At 40.2% G+C, this 22,144-nt stretch overlaps 1 protein-coding gene across 2 annotated transcripts in view; it reads left to right on the top strand.

Annotated features, from left to right (window-relative positions):
• Positions 1 to 22,144, top strand: part of LOC107785265 ((DL)-glycerol-3-phosphatase 2-like) — a 71,477-nt gene that overhangs the window by 14,694 nt on the left and 34,639 nt on the right. For both annotated transcript variants that reach the window (XM_075221634.1, XM_075221633.1), the window contains exon 5: positions 17,406 to 17,485. In XM_075221634.1, the coding sequence (XP_075077735.1) occupies positions 17,406 to 17,485 (80 nt within the window). The remainder of the gene's footprint in view (positions 1 to 17,405; positions 17,486 to 22,144) is intronic.

Raw genomic sequence — 22,144 nt, 5'->3', positions numbered from 1 at the left:
TGTCAAATAGCATTTTCTGCTGTTGTCTATATGAAGAACGACACATTTTCAGTGCTCTAGAGCTCCATAGCAATTTCCAAATCGGTCGTTAAGTCACCTTCCATGTGTAGGTGAATGTAATGACTTCTCTATGAAATATTTCGAGAAAGACCCAAACTGTGTGGTGCTATATCATCTTGCTATCCTTAATTTTGGACACCCTTTCAGGCACAATAACGTCTTGCTATCTTTAACTTTTGACACACATCTTTTATCTTCGATGCTTAATATTGAGGCTTACATAATTAGTGCAACGCACCTCAAGCAGGTTTGGAAGAGGAGGTTAAAAGGCGTTTTTGGGAGGATTTGGACGGGGTTGTGAGAGGTATTCGTACACCGAGAAGCTATTCACAGGAGGAGATTTTAATGGCCACATCGGGTCTACATCACGGGGGTTATGATGTTGTGCATGGAGGCTTTGGCTTTGGGGATAGAAACAAAGGAGGAGTCTCACTTTTGGATTTTGCGGAAGCTTTTGAGTTGGTGATAGCTAATTGTAGTTTCCCGAAGAAGGAGGAGCACTTGGTAACCTTCCGTAGTACGTCGGCTAGGACTTAGATAGAGATTACTTTCTCCTGATGAAGTGTGATAGAGGTCTTTGTAGAGACTACAAGGTTATCTTGAGCGAGTACCTTAAATCCAACATAAGCTCTTGGCGATGGATTTATAGATTAAGAGGAAAAGGAAAAAGAGGGCTTTGTACGAGACGCCAAGGATCAAATGGGGTGGCTTGACTATTGCAAGGGCTAAGGAGATATGTGAGAAGTTGATGATGATGGGGGCTTGGGGGAGTACTGGGGATGCAAACAATATGCGGATAAGACAACTCGGTGCATTAGGGAAGCAGCTAAAGAGGTGCTGTGGGTCTCAAGGGGCAACTTTAGTGGACATCGATGGGACTGGTGGTGGAATAGAGAGGTCCAAAGGAAAGTGGAAGCCAAAAAGGTTGCTTATGCAAAGTTAGTGGAGAACAAAGACGAGGAGGATAAGAGGACGAATAGGGTGAGGTATAAGACAACGAGGAAGGAGGCGAAATTAACGGTTACCATGGCGAAAACGGCAGCGTTCAAACGCTTGTATGAAGAACTTAAGGGAAAATAAAGGGATAAGAAGCTGTTCAGGCTGGCCAAGATGAGAGCGAGGAGAGCGCAAGACCTGGACCAAGTGAAGTGCATTAAAGATGATGATGACATAGTATTGGTGGAAGAGGCTTATATTAGACGAAGATGGTAGACATACTCCTATAAACTCTTAAATGAAGAGGGCGTAATGAATATTTTGCTGGGTGATTTGGAGCACTCCGAGAGTCGTTGAGATTGTAGGTGTTGTAGGCGTATAAGGTTGAGGAGGTTGAGAGGGCTATATGTAGGATCTGCAGGAGAAGAGCGATCGGGCCGGATGAGATCCTTGTGGAATTTTGGGAAGCCGCATGCAAGGTAGGTTTGGAGTGGCTTATTGGACTGTTTAACGTCATTTTTAGAACGACAAAAATGCCCAAAGAATGGAGGTGGAGTACAATGGTCCCATTGTACAAGAACAAAGATGATATTAAAAGTTGCAATAACTATAGGGGTATTAAGCTGTTAAGCCACACTATGAAAGTTTGGGAGAGAATGGTAGAGATGAGGGTGAAGAGGGGTGTGTCTATTTCTCGAGAAACCAAATTTGGATTCATGTCGGGGCGATCGACCATATAAGCCATTTATCTTGTGAGGAAATTGGTAGAGCAATATAGGGAGAGGAAGAGAGACCTACATATGGTGTTCATTGACCTTGAAAAAGCTACGACAAAGTTCCAAGAGAGGTTCTATGGAGATGTTTGGAGGCTAGAGGTGTACCTGTAGCATACTCTAGGGCGATTAAGAACATGTATGATGGAGCCAAGACCGGGCAAGGACAGTGGGAGTAGACTCGGGACACTTTCCAGTCATGATGGGGTTGCACTAGGGATCAGCTCGTAGACTGTTTTTATTTGCCTTGGTGATGGATGAACGAACGCGACGCATTCTAAAGGAAGTGCCATAATGCATGTTATTTGCAGATGACATGGTACTGATTGACGAGATGCGAGACGAAGTTAACACAAGGCTGGAGGTTTGGAGACAAACTCTGGAGTCTAGAGGCTTCAGGTTGGGTAGGACTAAGGCAGAATACTTGGGAGTGCAAGTTCAGTGATGTAACACATGAGGCTGACATGGAAGTGAGGCTTGATACGCAAGTCATCCTCAAAAGAGGAAGTTTCTAGTATCTTGGGTCTATTATCCAAGGTAATGGGGAGATCGACGTTGATATCACACATCGTATTGGAGTGGGGTGAATGAAATGGAGGCTCATATCTAGGAGAGAGAAGAATAAGATTGAAGATATTAGGGACATGGTAGGAATGACGTCCGTGGTGGACAAGATGTGTGAAGCGAGGTCTAGATGGTTCGGGCATGTGAAAAGGAGGTGCGTGGATGCCCCAATAAGTAGGTGTGAGATGTTGACCATAGTGGGTCTAAGGAGAGGTAGAGGTAGGCCAAAAAAGTATTGGGGTGAGGTGATTAGACAGGACATGACATATCTTCAACTTACCGAGGACATGATCCTTGATAGGAGGGTGCAAAGGTCGAGAATTAGGATAGAAAGTTAGTAGGTAGTCGAGCGTACTTCTTTTTCATACCAGTAGTATTAGTCGTATTCTCATATTTTCTTATTCTTTGATTTCTATTACTACTTGTTAATTTTTTTGCGTTTGTTATCTTATTACTTGCTGTTATTACTTCTTACTTTTACATGGTTTCTTCACTACCGCATTTCTATTCAACACTGTTGTGGTTATGCTTTCCTTGAGCCGAGGGTCTATCGAAAACAACCTCTATCTTCACAAGGTAGGGGTTAAGTCTGCGTGTACAGTACCCTCACCAGACTCCACTTGTGGAATTACACTTGGTTTATTGTTGTTAATAATGAGGCTTATGTCGATGCCAAGGCCTGATGCTTCACCAATTTTTTTCTTTTGATAACCATGGTGTCCATGCCAGCTTGCGCGCACCTCGACTCATTCCACGGAATACCTGTCACCTCCCACTAACAACTGGTACTAGGTAACTGTGTCCACCAAGGCTTGGACAGATGGGAAGAAATTACCTAGTATTTTTGCCTCCGCTGGGATTTGAACCTAAGACCTCATGATTCTCACCTATTTCATTGACCACTAAGCCTTCACCAATTTCTATCATAGCTTTCCTCTGGTCCAGCAAGTTCCTATAGTCTTCGTATATGAACTCCACTCCTATCGCTTTTGCCATTTTATTTTGAGGCAAGTTCTTGCAATATTCATGTCGTTAGTGGTCGATGTTCACTTCGTAAGCTTTGTAGAAATCAATCTTGGTTTGATTCTCCATCTGGACCAAAGAATTCAATGAATCTTGGTTGCCTCCATCATTGTTCCACCTATATTTATGTCACGACCCAAAATCTACTAGTCGTGATAGCACCTAACCCAACCCGCTAGGTAAGCCAATTAACGATTATCCATTTCAATTAACTTAATAAAACAATTAAACAAAGGAATTATCTGAATCTTACACATCCCTAAGGACTCGTAGTACGAATCATGAGCTTCTAAGAATAGAATTTACAAAGCTGATATGAAGTAAATACATCTTCTGTTTGAAAAGTACATAAACAGAGTTTTTATAAATCTAAGGCTACCATGAACAAGAGGCAGCTACAACAGAAACGCAGGTACATCTTCAATTCCGGCATCGTCGAGCACAGCAACAACAACAGCCAACATCTGCACACAATGTGCAGAAGTATAGTTTCAGTATAACTGACCCCATGTACTGAGTAAGTATCTTATCTAACCTCGTCGAAGTAGGGACGAGGCTTTGGTTAAAAGATGCTCATTGAAAAAACCTGTAATATAAACTAACAATAGAACTATACTACAGTACAACAGGATAGAGCACACGAAACGAATATACAAAGCAATAACGGAGTACTAGAAGAAAACACAATTCAACAGGTATCAATATCTCACCCAATCCCTTCCTTAGAGCGAAAGCCAATAAATCACAACACTCACCTCAAAACTTTCATAATGTGAGAAATATATTCAAGACATCAAATCCAACGGCACAGCAACACCCTTCGTGCATTTATCTCATCCTCACCAATTATGCGTACAACAGTACCAACCAAATGACAGAAATGCCGATAACAGAAATAATAGTGTAGGAAATACTCAATTAGCTATGGAGAACGAGAATGTATAAGAGAACATCAGTAACAGACTGAACAGAAAACATAGAGGTAATAACAACGATTAGGAAAAAGGGATGTAACTTCGACTAACTAGCAAGGTGAAGGCATGAAAATAGATATGGCAAATAAGGAAGCGAACACATGATTTTTATAAGTAGGGACATGAACGACTAGTATGGAAGAAAACTTATACTTAAGTGCAACAAATCAGATGACATGGATGCAACCATAACAACAGGAAGTAAGCATGATATTGGCAAGTTTAAGTAAATAGAAGGCATGGTAACACGACAACGAAGGTGATAGAGGATAAGACAGAACAGTAACAACATATCACATAAGAACCATGAACACGATAACAACAACTCCAGGTAAAGACATAAAAATATCTGCAAGAAAGAGATATCACAACATAATGCATGTCTCTCGTCCTCACTTGCACAGAAACACCCTTCCTGCCATGAACTCACCATAACATGAAAGTGTAGTAATATCAATACAATGGCACGGCATCACCCTTCGTGCTTTTACTCACATAACATGACACGGCATCACCCTTCTTGCTTTTACTCACAATGATATGGCACGGCATCACCCTTCGTGCTTTTACTCTCAATAATATGGCACGGCATCACCCTTCGTACTTTTACTCTCAATAATATGGCACGGCATCACCCTTCGTGCTTTACACTCTTCCTTACCAAACATATGTATATCAATAACAAATAAGGCAGGGAGCATAAATAACATCAAGGAGAGTATTTTAACGGATGTTCCAAACAAATCTCAATCACAACTTTTCGAGCCAACAATGATTCAATAAACCCTCAAGAACCGTATTATTCAAATACTTCCACAATCTCACAAATGATCCACAACACAAGTATATAATCTAGTATCCCAAGAAGATCGGCTGTAGCAATGTATTAACGATTAAGCATAGAAATGACCGAATTAGACACATCAATATATTCTCAGAATTCTATCAAATTTGATCAAGCTATAATAAACTAAGTCTTGATTTTTATCATTTAATATTATGTTCTTAGTTTCTAAGAGTCAAGTAAGGCGTGAAGCAGGAGATCACGAAATTCTACAACCATAAATGTAACATAGTCCACCCCCCGAGCATGATTAACCCTGGCACATATATATACGCTCGTCACCTCATATATGTATCACCCCCGCATGCGGCAAACAATGACAAATAGGAGGAAAAATTCCCTCAACAAACTTAGGCAAAACACTTACCTCAATTCGGCTAATTCAATACTCAATTTAGCTTTTCCTTTACCAATTCACCTCCGCTCGGCTCAATCTAGTCAAAGACGACTTAAACACATCACACAATGCAAGGGAAAACAACTTCAATTAATAAAGGTGTGATTTTTATTCAAATTCTAAAAAGTCAACTCCCCGAGCCCGCACCTCGGAACCCGATAAATTTACAAAATCCAAACGCTCATTCCGGTACGAATTCAACCATACTAAAATTATCAAGTTCCGATACCAATTTGTCCTTCAAATCATCATTTTGCATTTTTGAAAGATTTTACAATTTTTCCCAAATTTTCCTTTAGATTCTCAAGAATTTTATGTTAAATCATATATATAATCATGAAATGTAGTTGGGGAAATGATTAAAGGTATTTACCCAATGATTTGGTAGGAAAATCCCTTCACAAAATCGCCTCTTCTCGGACCTAGGGTTCAAAATATACCCAAATGAAGCTAAGTCTCAGAATTCTCAGCACTTAACAGGTTGCAGATGTCGCATTTGCGACAGGGGGTTCGCAAATGCGACCCTCGCAAATGCGAACAATGTATCGCAAATGCGAACTGGAGGGCCTCCTGCTTTGGTCGCAATTGCGACCCTATACTTCGCAAATGCGAAGGCAGAAATTTCGCAAATGCGGCATAGTTCTTCGCAGAAGCGAACTCTCCCCAGCAACCCAGACTTCGCAAATGCGATGGCTGCTTCGCAATTGCGGCTGTCGCATTTGCGACCAATACATCGCAAATGCGATGATACCAGTACCAGCAATCAAAATTTATGAAGAATCAATCCGAAACACACCCGAGCCCTCGGGGCTCCAAACCAAATATGCACCCAGGTCTAGAAACACAACACGAACTTGCTCGCGCGCTCAAATCATCAAAATAACTTCTAAAACAACGAATCGGACGCTAAAACGCATGAAGATCAACTAAACTTCAAGAACTTCTAGAATCGCAACCGAGCATCCGAACCATATCAAATCAACTCTGAATGGCGCCAAATTTTGCAAACAATTTCCATTTGACGAAACGAACCTACTCGAACTTCAAATCACGCATAACAACCTCGAAACGATGAATCACACCTCAAGTCTAAATCAATGAACTTTGAAACTTCAACTTTTACAACCGATGCCGAAACCCCTCAAATCACCTCCGGTTGACCTCAAATTTTGCACACAAGTCACATTTGCCATTACGGACCTATTCTAACTTCCGGAATCGGAATCCGACCTGATATCAAAAATTTCACTCCCGGTCAAACTTCCCCAAAAATCCAACTTTCGCCAATTCAAGACTAATTCGACTACGGATCTTCAATTACAATCTGGACGCGCTCCTAAGTCCAAAATCACCCAACGGAGCTAACGGAACTGACAGAACTCCATTCCGAGGTCAAATGCTAAAAAGTCAAACTTGGTCAGCTCTTCCAACTTAGAGCTTAAATTTTGAAGTTCATTCTTCTAAATCGATTCTGGATAGCTTGAAAACCAACACCGACGGTTTACGCAAGTCATAATACATCATGCGAAAATATTCGAGCCCTCAAAACATCGAGAGAAGTGCAGATCTTCAAAATGACCAGTCGGGTCGTTACATCCTCCACCACTTAAACACACGTTCGTCCTCGAACGTGCCAGGAGTCATTCCGAAGCTATCAAATCACGGTGTAACCTTACTATGCATAAACCCGGGGGTGATCCCACGTCACCCTGCTCCACATAAGCCCGCCAACACCACACCATTAGAGATCCTTATTTCAACCTTGGTCCTGAAACCTTAGAACCCAATCTTTATCATCCAGAATTCATTACAAGACCCGAATCCCACATCTACATATTGTATAAGTCTGAACAAGCTATATCAAGTCATAACCATAACCCAAGATGTAATCACATGATATACCCCATCACTTTGACACCCACAGTAGGAACTGCTGACCACCATTACTGCCCAAAACAAATCTGGTGCCGGTAGCAACCTCCTATTGATTAGAACCTCATTCAAAACCTTCATACCCTACCGATGATGAAAGAAACACGCATAACCGCTTAACCACTCACCTGATCAATAAGCCAAGAAACTCACTCGCCTGACCAGGCCATTGTCCACATCCTCAACAAAATAGTGTTATTCTTCCAAACCTTCCTCATCCCAATACAATAGCACAAATCTCAGGTCTAAAAACCTCATTTCAGCCAATACGAGCAGCCACACCGACAAGTATCAACAATAATCATATGGAGCCCTACACAATCCGGTTCCATACACTAACAAGTAATAATTCAGACATGACAGATAACAGTAAGAAAACTAAATAAGAAGACTACTAAGCAAGTTAAGCAGGCAGGGAAATTTATGAACTATTTTCAACGAGGTGAAAGCAAAAATACACGAAATAGGAATAAGGAGTCACATTTCATCACTGTACCATTGCGGCGTGTAACCCGATCCCATCATATCAATCCTCATAGGGTACTCATCGAGCCATAATACTCGGGCTCACTGATCACATGTGCGTCAATATCAAGTACAATCGAGTGCAAAAAAATATAACTGTGGGAAAATCATTAGGAACAAACAATTCTGAGAAAGACAAGCACAACTATGGCGCAATAAGCAAATCAACATCACAAAGGCCATCTCGCCCATAATGCCATGAGGCCTAAACTGAATCACAATATGCGCGCGAAGAATCATGTAACCCTCACAACCCGTCGTAGTATAAGAGAGAAACATATAACATAAACCAAGGCGCGAATAACATCCATTCCGCCCGATGATATACATGTGATAACAACTGTGCAAGAACAAACAAATCCGATCCGATACAGAATACACATTCTCATTAGGCTCAAAAGCAACTCCCAAACAAATTTCCGATCATCCCCAATATGTAATAAACCTTCCAAAAGTCTATAGCAACCTTTCCATAACACCTACCATCAATTATCCAATCCTTTACATTTCTTCACAACTCGCAATCAAGGAATAGTCTGCCGACAAGAACATTCAGTCTCTGAGCCTCACGAATACCAGAATCTTCATACCCAATCTCAACACCGCTACTCAAATGGCTGATACGTGACTCATACTCCATCATCTCACAGAAAAACACCCATAAGTCAAAACACATCGTACCTGCCAACATGCGAACTCTCCCCCAGTGGAAACACATGGTGCCAGCAAAACCTTAAACACCCGAAATCGTCCGTGTCATCAAGAACTCATATACTCCCCTCCGAAACTATCTGCAACCTTGTACGTGCAACTTTTCAACCCCACACGGCGCATCGCCTCTAACATGCTAACTCGCAACACTACGAAAATCTCATAGTCAACTTTGAACCATAAGCAAACTGAACACCTCATCAACCGAGAATCTTTCATTTAACTCAATCCAGGAGAACACCACCATACACAATATAGCTTCTATACCTGTGGTAAACACCAACCCCGGCCGTGGTCATAACCATGATAAATTCTTCGGAACTCAGTATCACATAATCGAGTAATCAGAACCAATAGCCTCTAACTCAACCGGGTCACGCAGGCTGCCAACCCGAAAGTAACTCAATCCGATATGACCGCCTTGAGGGAACTTCCCGGGAACCCGAAGCCATTTCTTGCATCACTCCAACATTGACATGTAGACCTTTCTTGACAAGGAAATACCGCAGATTCGATTACCATTCGCTACCGATTTCAAGTCTGCCCGTAGACAAATTCAAAAGTCCTTAAAGGCTACATAAGACCCGGAACTCGCTAGAACCTTCTCGATGACCACTCATCTTACTTTGATCTTAAATACACAGCTAATACGCGTCGAGCAACCCGTGCTTCACCAGCATATGCCCATTCAAGGGAATAACCAAACAATCTCTCGGTTCGGAAATTGATACGGCCCATGATCTTACAATCCGATCTCCATTAGCAGACTCTACCACTTAGTTCGAAGCCATAGATCACCTCATCAGTAATCCAAAGTACCATATCTTCACAGCATGCCCCGATTTCGCATGACTATTCAACTGAATACTTCAAAACTCATGCAATGCCGATCATAGAACACCCCGAAGACTCTGCCAAGCGCTTACCTATCATTGCAATAGTCAAACAACTTCCCCAAATGCTCTGAAATGATAACATATGCACTCCACCGAATGGAAACCTCATACGAGACACACGATCCAAACTCATCATGCAGGAGATGGCCCACCGGTTATACTCAAATGGACACCTTTCCATAAACCCACCTTAGTCACAATAGTCAGGCCTCCAGCCAATCTTCCCAAATTTGTGCTTACCAACCAGACATATGAACCCGCCTCATACTGCAAATGAACGACTAGAAGATTTAACAATGCATCTACTTCTGAGGCTAGACAACACATTGCGATGATAATCAAGTATCTATGGCCCATCGTAATCCATCTGCAGCATCACTGATCACCGGCGCATAGCGAATACTGAGTGCAAAACATCACATATGAGCGATTGGGAAGAGTCAAAGTTATAGATTTCAAGCTGAAACAAGGCCGCACGATAAGGAAAGAAGAAAGGGAATTTTTTTTTCTAAATGCCCTGTAGCCTCCCGAAGATAGGCATGGACGTCATCAAACCGATCCGCAGGACTTTACTAGACACTTGCTCATGACTTGTAGAACCTACGAACCTAGTGCTCTGATACCACCTGTCACGACCCAAAATCTACTAGTCGCGATGGCACCTAACCCAACCCGCTAGGTAAGCCAATTAACGATTATCCATTTTCAATTAACTTAATAAAGCAATTAAACAAAGAAATTATCTGAATCTTATACATCCCCAAGGACTGGTAGTACGAATCATGAGTTTCTAAGAATAGAATTTACAAAGCTGATATGAAGTAAATACATTTTCTGTTTGAAAAGTACATAAACAGAGTTTTTATAAATCTAAAGCTACCATGAACAAGAGGCAGCTACAACAGAAACACAGGTACATCTTCAATTCCGGTATCGTCGAGCACAACAACAACAACAGCCAACATCTGCACACAATGTGCAGAAGTGTAATATCAGTACAACCGACCCCATGTACTGAGTAAGTATCTTGTCTAACCTCTTCGAAATAGTGACGAGGCTTTGGTTAAAAGATGCTCATTAATTAAACCTTGTAATATAAACTAACAATAGAACTATACTACAGTACAACAGAATAGAGCACACGAAACGAATATACAAAGCAATAACGGAGTACTAGAAGAAAACACAATTCAACGGGTATCAATATCTCACCCAATCCTTTCCTTGGAGCGAAAGCCAATAAATCACAACAGTCACCTCAAAACTTTCATAATGTGAGAAATATATTCAAGACATCAAATCCAACGGCACGGCAACACCCTTCGTGCATTTATCTCATCCTCACCAATTATGCGTAAAACAGTACCAACCAAATGACAGAAATGCCGATAATAAAAATAATAGTGTAGGAAATATGCAATTAGCTATGGAGAACGAGAATGCACATGAGAACATCAGTAATAGACTGAACAGAAAACATAAAGGTAATAATAACGATTAGGAAAAAGGGATGTAACTTCGACTAACTAGCAAAGTAAAGGCATGAAAATAGATATGGCAAATAAGGAAGCGAACACATGATCTTTATAAATTAGCAAGTAGGGACATGAACGACTAGTATGGAAGAAGACCTACACTTAAGTGCAACAAATCAGATGACATGGATGCAATCATAACAACAGGAAGTAAGCATGATATTGGCAAGTTTAAGTAAATAGAAGGCATGGTAACACGACAACGAAGGTGATAGAGGATAAGACAGAACAGTAACAGCATATCACATAAGAACCATGAACACGATAACAACAACTCCAGGTAAGGACATAAAAATATTTGCAAGAAAGAGATATTACAACATAATGCATGTCTCTCGTCCTCACTTGCACGGAAACACCCTTCCTGCCATGAACTCACCATAACATGAAAGCGTAATAATATCAATACAATGGCACGACATCACCCTTCGTGCTTTTACTCACATAACATGACACGGCATCACCCTTCGTGCTTTTACTCACAATGATATGGTACGGCATCACCCTTCGTGCTTTTACTCTCAATAATATGGCATGGCATCACCCTTCGTGCATTTACTCTCAATAATATGGCACGACATCACCCTTCGTGCTTTACACTCTTCCTTACCAAGCATATGTATATCAATGACAAACAAGACAAGAAGCTTAAATAACATCAAGGAGAGTATTTTAACGGATGTTCCAAACAAATCTCAATCACAACTTTTCGAGCCAACAATGATTTAATAAATCCTCAAGAACTGTATTATTCAAATACTTCCACAATCTCACAAATGTTCCACAACACAAGTATAGAATCTAGTATCCCAAGGAGATCGGCTGTAGCAATGTATTAACGATTAAGCATAGAAATGAGCGAATTAGACACATCAATATATTCCCAGAATTCCATCAAATTTGATCAAGTTATAATAAGCTAAGTCTTGATTTCTATCATTTAATATTATGTTCTTAGTTTCTAAGAGTCAAGTAAGGCGTGAAGCAGGAGATCACGAAATTTTACAACCATAAATGTAACATAGTCCACCCCCCGAGCATGATTAACCCTGGCACATACATATACGCTCGTCACCTCATATATGTATCACCCCCGCATGCGGCAAACAATGACAAATAGGAGGAAAAATTCCCTCAACAAATTTAGGCCAAACACTTACCTCAATTCGGCTAATTCAATACTCAATTTAGCTTTTCCTTTACCAATTCACCTCCGCTCGGCTCAATCTAGTCAAAGACGACTTAAACACATCACACAATGCAAGGGAAATGATCATACCAATTTGTCCTTCAAATCATCATTTTGCATTTTTGAAAGATTTTACAATTTTCCCCAAATTTTCCTTTAGATTCTCATGAATTTGATGTTAAATCATATATATAATCATGAAATGTAGTTGGGAAATGATTAAAGGTACTTACCTAATGATTTGGTATGAAAATCCCTTCACAAAATCGCCTTTTCTCGGACCTAGGGTTCAAAATATACCCAAATGAAGCTAAGTCTCGGAATTCTCAGCACTTAACAGGTTGCAGATGTCGCATTTGCGACAGGGGGTTCGCAAATGCGACCCTCGCAAATGCGAACAATGTATCGCAAATGCGAACTAGAGGGCCTCCTGCTTTGGTCGCAATTGCGACCCTATACTTCGCAAATGCGAAGGCAGAAATTTCGCAAATTCGGCAGAGTTTTTGGCAAATGCGAACTCTCCCCAGCAACCTAGACTTCGCAAATGCGATGGCTGCTTCGCAATTGCGGCTGTCGCATTTGCGACCAATACATCGCAAATGCGATGATACCAGTACCAGCAATCAAAATTTATGAAGAATCAATCCGAAATTCACCCGAGCCCTCGGGGCTCCAAACCAATCATGCACCCAGGTCTAGAAACACAACACGAACTTGCTCGCGCGCTCAAATCATCAAAATAACTTCTAAAACAACGAATCGGACGCCAAAACGCATGAAGATTAACTTAACTTCAAGAACTTCTAGAATCGCAACCGAGCGTTCGAATCATATCAAATCAACTCCGAATGGCGCCAAATTTTGCAAACAATTTTCATTTGACGAAACGAACCAACTCGAACTTCAAATCACGCATAACAACCTCGAAACGATGAATCACACCTCAAGTCAAAATCAATGAACTTTGAAACTTCAACTTCTACAACCGATGCCGAAACCCCTCAAATCACCTCCGGTTGACCTCAAATTTTGCACACAAATCACATTTGCCATGACGGACTTATTCTAACTTCCGGAATCGGAATCCGACCCCGATATCAAAAAGTCCAATCCCGGTCAAACTTCCCAAAAAATCCAACTTTCGCCAATTCAAGACTAATTCGGCTACGGACCTTCAAATTACAATCCGGACGCGCTCCTAAGTCCAAAATCACCCAACGGAGCTAACGGAACTGACGGAACTCCATTCCGAGGTCAAATGCTTAAAAGTCAAACTTGGTTAGCTCTTCCAACTTAGAGCTTAAATTTTGAGGTTCATTCTTCTAAATCGATTCTGGATAACTTGAAAACCAACACCGACGGTTTACGCAAGTCATAATACATCATGCGGAGATACTCGAGCCCTCAAAACATCGAGAGAAGTGCAGATCTTCAAAATGACCAGTCAGGTCGTTACAATTTAGCTCCAGTAGTATGTTACTTACTTTCACCTTTCTTTTCCCTTAGAACTTTGAAATGATTTTGGATCAAGGCTATTTCAATTCGCTTGCTTGACGATATCCATATTTTATAACAGAAACAACTATCTCTAGATATATGGTTGAATTGGGATATGCTGTCATCGTGCTTTACTACTGCCTTCACTCTTGGCATATCTTGATAGACTATTGTCCACTTTTATAAAATCCTCTCAAAGATCTCCGATCTGTTGGAAGAGCTTCCTACACTGTTAATGTACTGGAACACTGATTACGGTCACCATCAACTCACCTTTGTTTGTTGTCCTTCTGTTACAAGTGTATTGGGCGCCCATCAATCAAGTGGCAGGACAAATCTCCCATTTATCTACTGCCTTATCTTAATAATCAATTGCTTCCACTTTTGATGGGACCAAACATCAAAAAATAGTCTTCTATTTTGGAGACCTTCAGTATGACATGTACCTGCCTACTATACGCTGCCCATACTGCTATCGAACCGATCAAACCTTCTAATGATCGAGCTGCCCTTAAACTTGTATCAACAAATTGAACTCTTCTCTCTATCTCATTGTTTGACACAATAAAGATTATTCAATTACAGAATTTGGATTGCAAGCAGCTACCTTGCTGATTGAAATCTTATAAATTCTCAACTTTTTCCGTGTTAAAGGATGAATCTTGGGCCTAACTTAACCCCAAAAATTAGCTCATGAGATAAGAATTGATGCGATTGGGCCAAACGAGATCCCGATGGAATTTTGGAAGGACGCGGGCCAAGCAGGCTTGGAGTGGCTTACCGGAATGTTTAATGTTATTTGTAGGACGAAGAAGATTCCCGATGAATAGAGGCGGAGTTTGATTGTTCTGTTGTACAAGAATAAAGGTGATGTCCAAAATTGCAACAACTATAGGGGTATCAAGCTACTGCATCACACTATAAAAGTTTGGGAGAGGATGGTGAGGATGAGGGTAGGAGAAGCGTGTATATTTCTGAGAACTAGTTTGGATTCATGCCGGGGCAGTTGACTACAGAAGCCATTCATCGTGTGAGGAGTTTGGTGGAGTAGTATAGGGAGAGGAAGAATAACTTGCATTTAGTGTTCATTAACCTAGAAAAAGCCTACGACAAATACCTGAGGGAGGTTCTATGGAGATGTTTGGAGGCTAGCGGTATTCCAGTAGCATACACTAGATATGTACGATGGTGCTAAAACTCGGGTGAGGACTGTGGGAGGAGACTCAGAACATTTTCCAGTGATAATGGGGTTACATAAGGGATAAGATCTTAGCCCATTTTTATTTGCTCTGGCGAAGAATGTGCTGACGCGACACATTCAAGGGAAGATGCCATGGTGTATGTTATTTGCAAATGACATAGTGCTGATTGACGAAACGTGTTGCGAGGTCAACGCTAGGCTGGAGGTTTGGAGGCAGACCCTGGAGTCTAAAGGTTTAAAGTTGAGTAGAACCAAAACAGAATGCTTGAGTGCAAGTTCAGTGATGGGACGCATGAAGCAGATGCGAACGTGAAGCTTAATACACAAGTCATCCCCAAGAGATATAGTTTCAAATATCTTGGGTTTGTTATCCAAGGCAATGGGGAGATTGACAAGGATGATACACATCGTATTGAATCGGGGTGGATGAAATGGAGGCTCGCATATGGTGTTTTGTGTGATAAAAATGTGCCACCAAGACTTAAGGAAAATTTCTACAGAGTGGTAGTTAGACTGACTATGTTATATGGTGCTGAGTGTTGGCCAGTCAAGAAATCCCATGTCCAGAAGATGAACGTAGTAGAAATGAGGATGTTGAGATAGATTTGTGGGCATACTAGGAAAGATAAGATTAGAAATGAAGTTATTAGGGACAAGATGGGAGCGACTCCTGCGGAAGACAAACTTCAGGAATCAAGGTTGAGTTGGTTCGGGCATGTGATGAGGAGTGACATAGAGGTGTGAGATGTTGACCATGGCGGGTCTAAGGAAAGGTAGAGGTAGGTCAAAGAAGTAATGGGAAGAGGTGACTGGCAGGACATGACGTTGCTTCAGCTTACCGAGGACATGGCATTCGATAGGAAGGTGTGGAGGTCGAGAATTAGGATCGAAGGTTGATAGATAGTCAAGGGTTTCTCCTAGTCTTACCGGTAGTATTAATAATATTCTTATATTTTGTTGTTCCTAGATCTTTTTATTACATGTTGTGTCATTCTTACTAGTAGTATTAGTACTATTCTTGTATTTCTTATCTCTAGATCTTTGTTATTATACGTTGTGTCTTTGTTTTTTTCTTGTTGTTATTATTGTTGGTTGCTTTCTTGAGCCAAGGGTTTATCGGAAACAACCTCTCTACCTTCACAAGGAAGGAGTAAGGTATGCATACACATTACCCTCCCCATATCCCACTTGATTTGTTGTTGTTGTTGTTGTTATGGATGAGAATTGATGTTCACGTCACTAGTTAGTTGTGATGTTAGTACAAATTAATTTATATTCTCGTTGTTGTAAACTATGGTTAAGCTAGTTCTTAAATCAAAATCATTGTTAGTTAGATTGCTTCTAGATAGAACTAGAAGGACCTTCTTTCTATGATGAAACTCGCTTCTCAATGATAGAGACTGAGGCGTGTCCGAGCCATTTTACGGCCGAATTTTAAAAATACTTTTATTATGAAACGACAAAAATCATACATTGTGTCGAGCATACTAGCCTGTTTGGCCAAGCTTAAAAAATTAGCTTATTTTGAGAAGTGCTTTTTTTTCAAAAGTACTTTTGATGAAAATCAGTTTGTGTTTGGCTAATTAATTTGAAAAGCGCTTCTGAGCAGCAATTAGTGTTTGACCAAGCTTTTAAAAAGTGGTTCTAAGTGTATTTTTCTTAAAAATATTTTTCAAAAAGTGCTTTTGGACAGAAGCTACTTTTTTCAGTTTCTCCAATACTGTTTCTGCTTCTACTCAAAAGCATTTTTTTTCCTTCTAAAAGTTTGGCCAAACACTTCAACTTTGAAAATAAAGCACTTTATTTTGAGAAAAAAGGCTATTCATGTAGAAGAAGATTCTCTTATGTGAATATAAGTTTATCTAAAGTTATGTTTGAACAAAATGCAGTTTGATTATTGAAAAGTCAACATCGAAAAACTTTTGGATAGATGGAGTATCTAAAAAGAGCAAAAAATGGGTCCCATTATGGTATAGTATGTTTAAGAAGTTCTCTTTTTAGGAAGTCCACTATTTTGGGATGAACTAAAATTAGAAGGTGGGTGCTCAATTTGAAGCAGAAAGAGTACAACATCTAAATGATTAATGATGGAAACTAGGACGTTTGACTACAAAAAAGCAACTTTAATTTGTTCCTAAAATTAGACAAAAGACTACTTTTTTTGATTGTAGAAGCTTTCATGGGATAAAAAATGTAAAATAACGCTGATTTTGGTCACCAAGATGTAATTAGTAAAACTAGAATTGAGTCCTTCAGATAATGGAAAGTTAGAAGTATGGTCGGTATAATTAAAGTATGATGTATCATGGATGCCTATGAGCTGTATATTTAAAGTTTAACATGGACAGGGTGGACCAGTAGATCCACAGAGGATTCTTGTATTTGAAGATGCACCCTCAGGTGTCCTTGCAGCCAAGAATGCTGGAATGTAAGTCTATCACCCAGAACTTTAATGTTTGCTGATATGTTTTTAATTTTCTTCAGATAGCTTGAGAGAGCTATGCGATTGCTTTTCAATTAAGCGCTTCAATTAAAATTAAACTTCATAGCACTTCTTCCTTCATGGTTTAAGGAGTTCACTGATACTAACCCCCATGCACTTCCCATTAAATGTTTGCACATGTGCATTTCTTGTATTTTGTCTTATGTATTTTCGCCTTAGTAGCTCTTACTAGGATAGTTTTTCCCTTCGACAACAGTCTTATGTACTTGAAATCCTGTGCAAAAGGGGTCACGACCCAACTCCCACCGGAGCTGCAACGACGCCTAACACTACTTGCTAGACAAGCCAACAGTCACACAAACACAACGAATTTGGATAAACATGGTTTAATGAGCTCAATAATGGAAATATCACGAAATATAAAATGAAAACAATCACAATACTACTACAACCATCCCAAAGATCCGGTGTCAACGAGTACATGAGCACCACTGAGTATCAATATATAAGGCCAAATTCTCAATACAACTGTCTGAATAGTAGAACTGTAATAGTAGAAATAATGAAAGAGAACTTCAAGGTCTGCAGACAGTATAACAGCTACCTCGTAGTCTCCCAAAAGCTGGTAGCAACAGTAACTCTAGAGATTACCTCGTCCGGAAGTGCCTGGATCTGCACACGAAGTGCAAAATATAGTATGAGTACAACCGACCCCATGCACTCAATAAGTAACAATACTAACCTTGGGCTGAAAGCAGTGACGAGCTAAGAAACAACAATTAGAGACGAATAGTAATAACCAGTAACAATTCAGAATATAAAGGAAACAATAGAAGCAGGTAACTCAATGATATTATGTTCAACTTGTTCACATTTCAGAAATTTAGAAATGCTTTCCAAGTGTGAGAAAGTACAGGAGAAAATATTATTGCTTATTTTCTATGTTACAATAAACTCTATTTATATGTATACATAACACATAACTTATTCCTATTACATAAGGGACTAAGACTAATTATATATATTCACATAACTATTCTAACACTTCCCCTCAAGTTGATGCATATAAATCACATGTACCGAGCTTGTTACATATGTAGCAAATACGAGGACCAATGAGGGACTTGGTGAAAATATCTGCAAGTTGATCATTCGACTTTACAAACTTTGTAGTAATATCTCCCAAGAGTATCTTTTCTCTGACAAAGTGACAGTCAATCTCAATGTGTTTAGTTCTCTCATGGAATACTAGATTTGATGCAATATGAAGAGCAACTTGATTATCACACACAAGTTCCATCTGGCTGATCTCACCAAATTTCAACTCCTTGAGCAACTGTTTGATCCAAATTAGCTCACATGTCGCCATAGCCATTGCTCGATATTCTGCTTCTGCACTAGACCGAGCAACCACATTCTGTTTCTTGCTCTTCCAAGACACCAAATTACCTCCTACTAAGACACAATATCCAGATATAGAACGTCTATCAGAAGGTGATTTTGCCCAATCAACATCTGAGTATCTAACGATCTGCTCATGGCCTCGATCCTCAAACAATAATCCTTTGTCTCGGGCTGATTTTATATACCGAAAAATGCGGACAACTGCATCCCAATGACTCACAGGGAGAATCCATAAACTGACTCACAACACTCACAGAAAAGGAGATGTCAGGTCTAGTCACTATGAGGTAATTTAATTTATAAACCAGCCGCCTATATCTTGCAGGATCGCTAAGAGGCTCCCCCTATCCTGGCAGAAGTTTAAAATTCGGATCCATCAGAGTGTCAACGGGTCTACAACCTGTCATTCCTGTCTGCTCAAGAATGTCTAAGGCATACTTCCGTTGTGAGATCACAATACCTGAGCTAAACTGAGCGACCTCAATACCCAGAAAATACTTTAATCTGCCAAGATCCTTGGTCTGAAAGTGCTGAAAGAGATGTTGCTTTAACTTAGTAATACCATCCTGATCATTGCCGGTAATAACAATATCATCTACATAAACGACCAGATAAATACAGAGATTTGAAGCAGAATGCCGATAAGACACAGAGTAATCAACTTCACTACGAGTCATGCCAAACTTCTGGATAACTGTGCTGAACTTACCAAACTAGGCTCGAGGAGACTACATTAGACCATAGAGGGACTGGCGCAACCGACATACAAGGCCACTAGACTCCCCCTGAGTAACAAAATTAGGCGGTTGCTCCATATAAACCTTATCCTCAAGGTCACCATGAAGAAAAATATTCTTAATGTCCAACTGATAGAGAGGCCTATGGCGAACAACAACCATGGATAGAAAAAAGCGGACTGATGCTATTTTAGCCACGGGAGAGAAAGTATCACTGTAATCGAGCCCAAATATCTGAGTATACCCTTTGGCAACAAGACGAGCCTTAAGTCGATCAACCTGGCCATCTGGACCAACTTTAACTACATACACCCAATGACAACTAATAGTCGATTTACTAGAAGGAAGAGGAACAAGCTCCCAAGTACCACTCGTATGTAAAACAGACATCTCGTCAATCATAGCTTGTCGCCATCCTGAATGAGTCATTGCTTCACTTATAGACTTAGGGATGGAAACAGAGGACAAAAATGATACAAATGCATAATGGGGTGATGACAGACGATGGTAACTTAAACCAACATAATGGGATTAGGATTAAGTGTGGACCGTATATCTTTCCGTAGTGCAATCGGTTGACTAAGAGGAGACAAGTCCGTAGTATTAGTAGGGTCAAGTGCAGGACGTGAATCAGGTGGGCCTGGTGCTGGGCGCGGACGACGATGATAAGTCGGGAGTGATGGAGCTGCAAAAGGTTGAACTGGACTAGGTGGTGGAACTGGAGCTATAAGTGGTGGAGCTGCAACTGGAGCTGTAGGTGGTGGAGTTGGAGTTGGAGAGTAAGATGAATGGGAGATAGTGACTGAATCTCCAAAAGTTGGAACTGGTAGCACCTCAGAAATATTTAAGTGATTACTTGGACCTGTGAATTTTGACTGGGTTTCAAAGAAGGTAACATCAACGGACATAAGGTACCGCTGGAGGTCAGGAGAATAGCATCGATACCCTTTTTGCGTTCTCGAGTAACCTAGAAATACGCACTTAAGAGCATGAGGAGCTAACTTGTAGTAAAGTTATGAACAAAACACGTGCTTCCAAAAACACGGGGTGGAAGAGAGAACAAAGGTAAGTGAGGAAACATGACAGAGAATGGAACTTGATTCTGGATAGCTGAAGATGGCATATGATTAATAAGATAGCAAGATGTAAGAATTGCATCCCCTAAAAAACGCAACGGAACATGAGATTGTATGAGTAGGGTACGAATAGTTTCAATAAGATGTCTATTTTTTCTTTCAGCTACTCCATTTTGTTGAGATGTGTGCTGATAAGATGTTTGATGAATAATCCCATAAGAGTTCATAAACTGCTGAAACGGGGAAGACAAATACTCTAGGGCATTATCACTACAAAATGTGCGAATAGAAACCCCAATATGATTTTGAATTTCAGTGTGGAAGGTTCGGAAAATAGAAAACAACTCAGACCATTTTTTTATTAAAAATATCCAAGCGTACCTGGAATAATCATTAATGAAACTGACAAAGTAGCGGAATCCCATGGTAGAACAGACTCGACTAGGACCCCAAACATCTTAATGGACTAAAGTAAAAGGTGACTCTGCTCGATTATCAAAACGCCGAGGGAAATGGAGCGGGTATGCTACCGAGCTAACATGACTCACACTCTAGAGTGGACAAGTGAGATAAACCAGGTACCATTTTCTTATGTTTTGACAAACTGGGATGTCCCAACCGTTTATGTAATAAATCTGGTGAATCAGTAACATGACAAGTTGTTGAAGGAAGACAAGATGTGAGTCCATGTGATTTAGCAAGGATAAGGTAATAAAGTCCATTTGATTCACGTCCGGTACCAATGATCCGCCCCGTGTTGTGTTCCTGTATAAAAACAAGGTCATCAAGAAATAAAATAGCGCATTTAAGTGATTTGGCTAAGAGACTAATGGCTATGAGATTAAAAGGACTACTGGAAACATAAAGAACTTAATCTAAAGGTAAAGAAGTAAGTGGGCTTGCTTGACCTATTGCAGTTGCCATGGTTTGCGACCCATTGGCTATTGTGATTGTTGGAAGAGATTGAGAATACGAAATACTAGTGAAAAGAGATTTGTTACCAAAAATATGATCAAATGCACCTGAATCAATGACCCAAGAATCGGAGGATGAAGATTGGGAGACACAAGTCACGCTATTACATGTTTGAACAACAAAATCTATTTTTGAAGATGTCTGTTTAAAAGCTTTATACTGAAGAAACTCAATATAATCCGGTAGAGAAACCATCCAACTATTCATAGTATTGGATCCCATGTTGCTATAATTAATTTCTCAAAATCTTCACTAAAAGTTATAGGGTTAACTTTAAATAGTGAAAAATCAGTATCTTCTTGAAATCTGAAGATATATCTGGGAAAACTCTGTTCATAGCAGAGAAAAAGAGCACTATTTTACGCCGGAAAACATTGTTCACGCCGGAGAACACTGTAGCTCGCCGGAAAATTCCAAAATTGTTGGAATCTATCGGAAATAGCACTGGTGGA

This window comes from Nicotiana tabacum, chromosome 9 (assembly GCF_000715075.1).
Source record: "Nicotiana tabacum cultivar K326 chromosome 9, ASM71507v2, whole genome shotgun sequence".
Classification (NCBI taxonomy): Eukaryota; Viridiplantae; Streptophyta; class Magnoliopsida; order Solanales; family Solanaceae; genus Nicotiana; species Nicotiana tabacum.
The sequence above is the reverse complement of the archived record's forward strand: the minus strand, read 5'-3'. Positions and strand labels throughout refer to the sequence as shown.